At 34.1% G+C, this 7,351-nt stretch overlaps 1 protein-coding gene across 1 annotated transcript; it reads left to right on the forward strand.

Annotated features, from left to right (window-relative positions):
- Positions 1 to 5,914: 5,914 nt before the first annotated feature.
- On the forward strand, positions 5,915 to 6,877 carry LOC101557756 (olfactory receptor 52N2-like). The gene has a single exon (XM_004621191.2). The coding sequence runs from the start codon at positions 5,915 to 5,917 to the stop codon at positions 6,875 to 6,877; it is 963 nt and encodes a 320-aa protein (XP_004621248.2).
- Positions 6,878 to 7,351: the final 474 nt, after the last annotated feature.

Consider the following 7,351-nt stretch of genomic DNA (forward strand, 5'->3'; position numbering starts at 1 on the left):
TTAACTCTAGATTTAAAGCTTAACTCATTTATTATAACTTTTAGTTTTATCTAAAGTGAAACCATGTCTTGTTTCATAATAACTCAGATTCCATTATGGGCTCCGTTATTTGTGATGTAAAACTTTTTTTTTTTTTTTAATGAACCTTGGTAAGTGGGCTGGCTTACCACCAAAGAAAAAATCCAGTTGTTCTTTATGTCCATTGTATCTGCCTGTTCGAAAATAAAGATGAATTACTACACTCTTATTCATTTGTTTTATATATAACCTTAACTTCTAATATCCTGCACTCACATTACAAACTAAAATATCTTATCAAGCCATGGTTATAATATCCTGTATGCTTCACTTTCAGAATTCCTACAATAGTATGAAAATTTCAATTCTTTCTACACTTCCTTGAAACTGATCAAATTCTACTAATGGAGCTAACACTTTCAAGAGTACTGTATTTCTACTGAGATTAGAGAAGGCCATATTTAATAATTGCAAACGAACCTGGCCTGAATGAATAGAATGTATTTTATGGAATCTCTGTAACAGAGAATTCAGCAAAAGTTTACACATGATATAAACAAATAAATGGAAAAATTTTATAAAGCTACAATTGAAGCATTATAATTTCAAGTTTACAATTCAATGTATATAAGACACTGTTCCTATTTCCCATGAGAGAAAATATTGCACAAACATGAGGATAATTATTGAGGTTTTTCCAAGCATTAATATATTCTAAATATAAACTTAATTTCAGTGAAGTTAAAGTCACCCCTCTCTCCTTGGAGATATAGGATATCTTTCTGTGAAAGTCCAAACAAATTTTAGTTCTTTATTTGGAAAATCTCCTGTGAATCCACCTAATGTTGTTATATAAGGTTCCAAACCAAAGTGTTGCAATAATTATGAGCAGTATCAACCACAAATAGGTGTCTAAAAACATCTGATGTCAAGGTGAGTCTCAGTGATTTTGAATAAAAGATACATATGAGATAGAAACTCTCAATATGGGACTTTAATAACATGGTTCAATAAGAAAGATTGAATTATCTCACTGTATTTTTAGACTTTAACAATTCTTTTAATTATTGTTGTTAATTTACTAGTATTCTGTAATACCAGCTTAGAAATGTGTAAATACCTATGTTTTTGTATTAGAATGTTATAGAATGCACTCAGAAACTAGGATTTGTTTGCATCAAACACTATCTATTCCCATGCTTTGTTTTTTTATATTCCATATATGAGTGAGATCTTTTAAAAGATTCTTTAAAAAGAGTTGTTAAAGTCTAAAAATACAGTGAGATAATTCAATCTTTCTTATTGAACTGACATGTTATTAAAGTTCCATATTGAGAGTTTCTATCTTATATCAGTATTTGTCTTTATCCTTATGGCTTATTTTGCTTAGCATGACAACATTCAGTTAAATCTGTGATGTAGAAAACATCAAAACTTCATCTGATAGCTGATAATATTCTATTATGTACATAAAGCATAAGTTATTTATTTACTAATTTAGTACTTATTTAAGTACTAAATTATTTAAGTACTTATTTAGTACTAAATTATTTAAGTACTTATTTAGTACTAATTTAGTATTGTTTCCAGATCTTGACCATTGTAAATAATATCAGAATAAACATAGTTAGACATATGTATTCTAAAATTGATTTTCTTGTGGTAAAAGAAACGCCTAAGACTGAAAGTCTTGAGTTCTGTATGTTCACTTTTAAATTTTTGTGAACTCTCCATACTGTTGACTATAAAGGCTAGCCACTTCTATACATGATGAATGAGGATTCCTTATCCTCAACTATCCTGAAAGCAGTCGTTGTTTCTCACTTTTTAAATATGTCATCCTCCTTGCTGTTTTGGTTTGCATTTCACTGATATTCAGCAATGAAAACAAGTTTTATATGCTATAAGTCATCTTCTTCCTAGAATGTGCCTGTCAGATCTCCTCCCCATTTTTAATGTGTTTTTTCTTTGTTGATTTTTTAAACTTATGAAGTAAATGATATTTTCAAATGTACTTGAAGATGAGAAATAAATAGAGACACTGGAGAAAGAAAACTCTATATGCTGTTGTGATTAAAGACCGAAGAAATATTTCAGACAATCAAATTTTTGTGCAGTAATACAAAAACTCTCCTTCTCTCTTTGGTTAGAGAAATATCCCTTAAGAAGTGGTAAGACTTCTACCAATGAAAATGTACTGGTGCAATAATTGGAATACTGCTGGCTATGTAGCTCAACCTTCTCAAAGTAGCATTAATTACACACACCATTGTCTCTTTGCTTGAATAGATATGATGACCATAACCTTGGAATATTATTAGAGACTTACAACTGCATGAACAAATAGCATTACTAGAATCCAAACCTACTTTACTGTAACTTTTTCTGTTCTTCATATGGGTAGCATAAGGGAATGTAAAATAATGCAAAAGTTAGATACCAGTATCTATTACTGTACTCATCTACTTTCATTTATTTTAAATATTTAAGAATCTGAATATTTAAAAATAAGTTGTCATTTCTCAATAAATTTTTATTTTCTAATTGCACAGTAATATGTTAAGGTATTTATACGAACAAGATCTACCAAAAGGAATATTTGAAAATCATTGATTTATTATGTGATTTTTTGTGTCAATCTCTACTTTAAGTATAAGAGCTAAATATATAAATATATATACACACACATATATATAAATGTCTGCGTATATTTTTGTAATGGGCTGCACATAATACTAACACCTGCAGCTAGTAATGGCATGAATCTTTGAGCTATAATTTTAATTAGAAGATTAAAAAAACAAGGTCCTGCTTTTGGGTTAAAGTGATAGTACAGCAGATAGACAAAAAACAAAAGTCCTGTTTTAGAATTTATACTGATAAGAGACCTAAATCTGTTGAAGATATGTGCTTGATGGAAGAACCTTAGTGACAGTGAAAATAGCTCACATAAATGCCCTGAACTGTGAACATAGGCTGGATTTGAGAAACTTCCAGACTTCCAGACTGAGAAATAGAAGTAATTCAATGGGCAACTTATTTAAATATTTAAAAGTACTCAAATTGTGTCAGGTATTATTTTAAAAAGTGTGACTTTTGCTGAATTAGATGTAAGTATATGTTGGATAAAGAAAAGGATACACACGTTTTACCTACAATTATTCTATAAAACAAAATAATGCTAATACTTAAAAATAATACTATGCAAAGCTCAGTGAAATATTTATGGTTTATTCTATTGAGGGTTAAAAGCATTTTGTAGATAATGTATTTTAAAAGTCATAAGGTATAAGTTTCTTATTTCCTAGAAAATGATTTAATGTTTTTACATTAATATTGTTAATATTGTCTTATATTGTATTATTTGGAATGTTTTTCACAAGTGAGAAGTAGTATGTGTTAAGGTGCTTGCCATGTGACCTGCCTGGATAGATTTCCAGCATCACATATGGTCCCCTGAGCACTGCCATGAGGCAGCCCTAGGCAAAGAGGCAGGACACAACCCTAAGTACCACTAGGTATGACCCAAAGCACTGTAGTACTGTCCTCCCGTTGTTCATCGATTTGCTCGAGCGGGCACTAGTAAGGTCTCCATTGTGAGACTTGTTACTGTTTTGGGCATATCGAATATGCCATGGGTAGCTTTCCAGGCTCTGTCATGCAGGCGGGATACTCTTGGTAGCTTGCCGGGCCCTCTGAGAGGGACGGAGAAATCGAACCCAGGTTGGCCGCATGTAAGGCAAATGCCCTACCCACTGTGCTATCGCTTCAGTCCAAAAGATTCTGATAATACAAAAAATAGGGTGATGGGGATAAAGGAAATATCAGTGCTATTTTTGTCATTTTTATAAGCCTAAATTGCCTCAGAAGAAAGCCCTGCAGCATTAAGGAATCACACTTTCGAGTCCTCCTTCTCCCTTCCCGCACCCTCATCTGATGCTGACCCACCTACCAAAAACATCTCTAATCTATCTCATCTCCTGTGTCACCGTCTCTTGCTCAGTCCAAGTTCTGATCGTTTTCCTGCCAGGTTAGTTCATTAACTTCCTAATATGGCTTTCTGGCTTGGAGTACTGTGGCACTGAAGCTCCATTAATAAGCCACATGACTCTGTGGAGTTTTGTTAAACAGTCGGCTCAAATTCTCTGCACTTTGAAACTCCCAGACAGTGGAAGGTAAGAGCAAAAAACTGGAGGCTTCTGCTTCCTCCAGATTGTCCCTGAAACCACCTTTGATGGCTGGTTCTCACAATCAAAACCCTCTGTGAACGTACACCCAGTATACTCATACTTCCCTGCATCCTTCTTTTCAAACGCAGTCTCATAGAGACTTTCATGTAAATACCAGACACAAGTGTTTCACTACAAAGAATATAACAAATATTTTAAGGCATATCTACATAAGCATAGTTGCACAGATCCAACTTTATGATGCTTACTGATAATCCAGGGCTATTAGACCCAAAGCAAAAAAAAAACCAAAATATGTTTTTTTTTAAAAAGTATGTGTGCTTTTTAAAAGACACATATGAAAAGTGGGAGAGATACACAAATGAGGAGTTAGAGGCTTATATTTTGCATATGCAGGACCCTATCAACATCACAACTTAGAGCCCTGCAGTTCATGAACACCACTGGTATGCTCTGGTGTTTCTCAGTTCTTCAGGGTTCAAGAAACACCGTATCATCTGGCCCAGTTGACAGAGTATCATTGTGAGTAACTCCTCGGCACCCTGAGCACTGATAAAGAGAAGCCCCTAGCAAAAACTAAACACAACCAAATATCTGTTATAAGGGAATTTAAAATAGACTAGAAAGAATACATAAAGTAACTATTGAAAAATGCAATGAAATAAACAATATAATTCTGTTGAAAAAAACTGAAGTTGATAATCTAAAAAAAAATTGAGAATAGACTTGTAAAAATACAAGAAAATAATTTTTACTGAAAACCCAGTCTTAGGATCCTAATCAAATGATTTTTATGCAAGATCTAAATCCCAGAATAAAGAAACTGGAATTTTAATTTTTCTCCAGAATCTAAAGAGCCAAAAGATAATGCATGCCCCCCCCCCAAAAAAAAGACCTAAAATTGTTATTTACTAACCATCTTATTCACCTGTAAATCTGAGAGACTCAATCATTCTATGACAATTGATGATTTAAACTGTCATCAGGTTAAGGAAAGTACTAAAATATTTCAAGTGTAAAGGAAGAACTATTTAAAGATAATAATGCAACATGTACATAACCCTGCTTTTTATGTTGCAACTTATATAACTTTGACCAGTCAAATTTCTTCACTTAGGAAATCTAGTTTTCTGCATTTATATTTGTGGAAAAATTTACTCTATCCTATAAAACATGTGGTCATAAGTAAGTCTTCATACAATCTAAGTGAACCAGTAGACACATTTGACATAGCGTTGAAAAAGAAAGATGATATAAGTAAGGAGCACTGTAGCACTGTCGTCCCATTGTTCATTGATTTGCTTGAGTGGGCACCAATAATGTCTCCATTGTGAGATTTGTTGTTACTGTTTTTGGCATATTGATTATGCCACAGGTAGCTTGCCAGGCTCTGCCTTGAGGGCGGGATACTCTTGGTAGCTTGCTGGTCTCTCCGAGAGGGACAGAGGAATCAAACCCGGGTCGGCTGCGTACAAGGCAAATGCCTTACCTGTTGTGCTATCACTTGAACCCATAAGTAAGGAGAACCAATGTTATTTAAAGAAGACTCATGATAGAGAAATTATTAAAAGGTACACAAACAAGCATTATACTGTGCAAATTATTTGTGTATCTTTTGTCTTTGGCTGAAAATAATGTCATTACTCTCTTTTTATGCAGGATAACTTTACTACTAGAAAAAGTAGCATGGCTTGCAATTGACCATAATGAATGGAGCCAACAGCTCCCATCTGACACCAAGATATTTCATCCTTAATGGGATCCCTGGCCTGGAAGCTGCACATGTTTGGATTTCCCTGCCATTCTTCTTCATGTACAGCATTGCCATCGTGGGGAACTGTGGGCTCATCTACCTCATCATCCATGACAAGGCACTGCATCGGCCCATGTATTACTTCCTAGCCTTACTATCCCTTACAGATATTAGTGGATGCACTTCATTTGTTCCAAACATGCTATGCATTTTTTGGTTCCATCTCACAGAAATTACCTTTAATGCCTGCCTTGTGCAGATGTTTTTCATCCATATGCTGACGGGCATGGAGTCTGGAGTGCTTATGCTTATGGCTCTGGATCGCTACGTGGCCATTTGCTATCCTTTACGCTATTCTACAATCCTCACCAATACTGCAGTTATCAAAATAGGGCTTGCTACTATCACTCGAAGTGTGTTACTCATGATTCCATTCATGTTCCTAATCAAACGCCTCCCCTTCTGCAGAGGCAACCTTATTGACCACACCTACTGTGACCATATGGCTGTGGCCAAATTATCTTGTGGTAACATAAAGATGAATGCTATCTATGGTCTCATAATTGCCATCTTAATTGGGGGAATTGATATGGTCTGTATCTCCTTGTCTTATATCATGATTATTCGTGCTGTAGTAAGCCTATCATCTGCAGATGCTCGCCATAAAGCCTTCAGTACCTGTACATCACACATATGTGCTATTGTTATCACCTATGTCCCAGCCTTTTTTAACTTTTTCACCCACCGGTTTGGGGCTCAAACCATACCACATCACGCCCACATTATTATAGCCAACCTCTACCTGATGCTACCTCCCACCTTGAATCCAATTGTCTATGGAATGAAAACCACGCAGATTCGTGAAGGAGTCATTAAACTGTTTTCTAGAGAGAAAGATATTTTGAGTACAAAATAATATAGATACATTACTATGATACAAAAGTATGCATTTAGCTTGAATAAAAAGAAAAACATGAATGAACAAAAAGAAAATTCAATAGCCATAAGGTAGAAGAGACTAAATGTAAATATTCTTCTATGAAATTAAATAGAGAATCTTTAATCTGAGACCTCATATGTATAGAAATTATTGTATTTACCACATGTTTTAGCTTTTTAGATGTCATAAGTGGATAGCAGAATGGAATAGTTAGGTTATCACATATCAAATAAAATTTTAATTATTAAAGCACTTTTGCCTACAAACTGTGAAAGAGAAGACAGAATGAATCAAATTTGGATAGTCAAGAAAAATCACAGATTATGGATGAGTACACATAAACAAACTGTCCTATATGTTATATGGAAGCACATATCACTGCCTCAGAATTTCTGTTCTTACCTTATATTCCTTTTTATTCCACATTTATGTTAAACCTGAACATCTTTG

Source organism: Sorex araneus, chromosome 6 (assembly GCF_027595985.1).
Source record: "Sorex araneus isolate mSorAra2 chromosome 6, mSorAra2.pri, whole genome shotgun sequence".
NCBI classification, from domain to species: domain Eukaryota; kingdom Metazoa; phylum Chordata; class Mammalia; order Eulipotyphla; family Soricidae; genus Sorex; species Sorex araneus.

Coding starts and splice junctions, on each gene's coding strand:
- LOC101557756 (XM_004621191.2), top strand. CDS start 5,915: ATGAATGGAGCCAACAGCTCCCATCTGACACCAAGATATTTCATCCTT.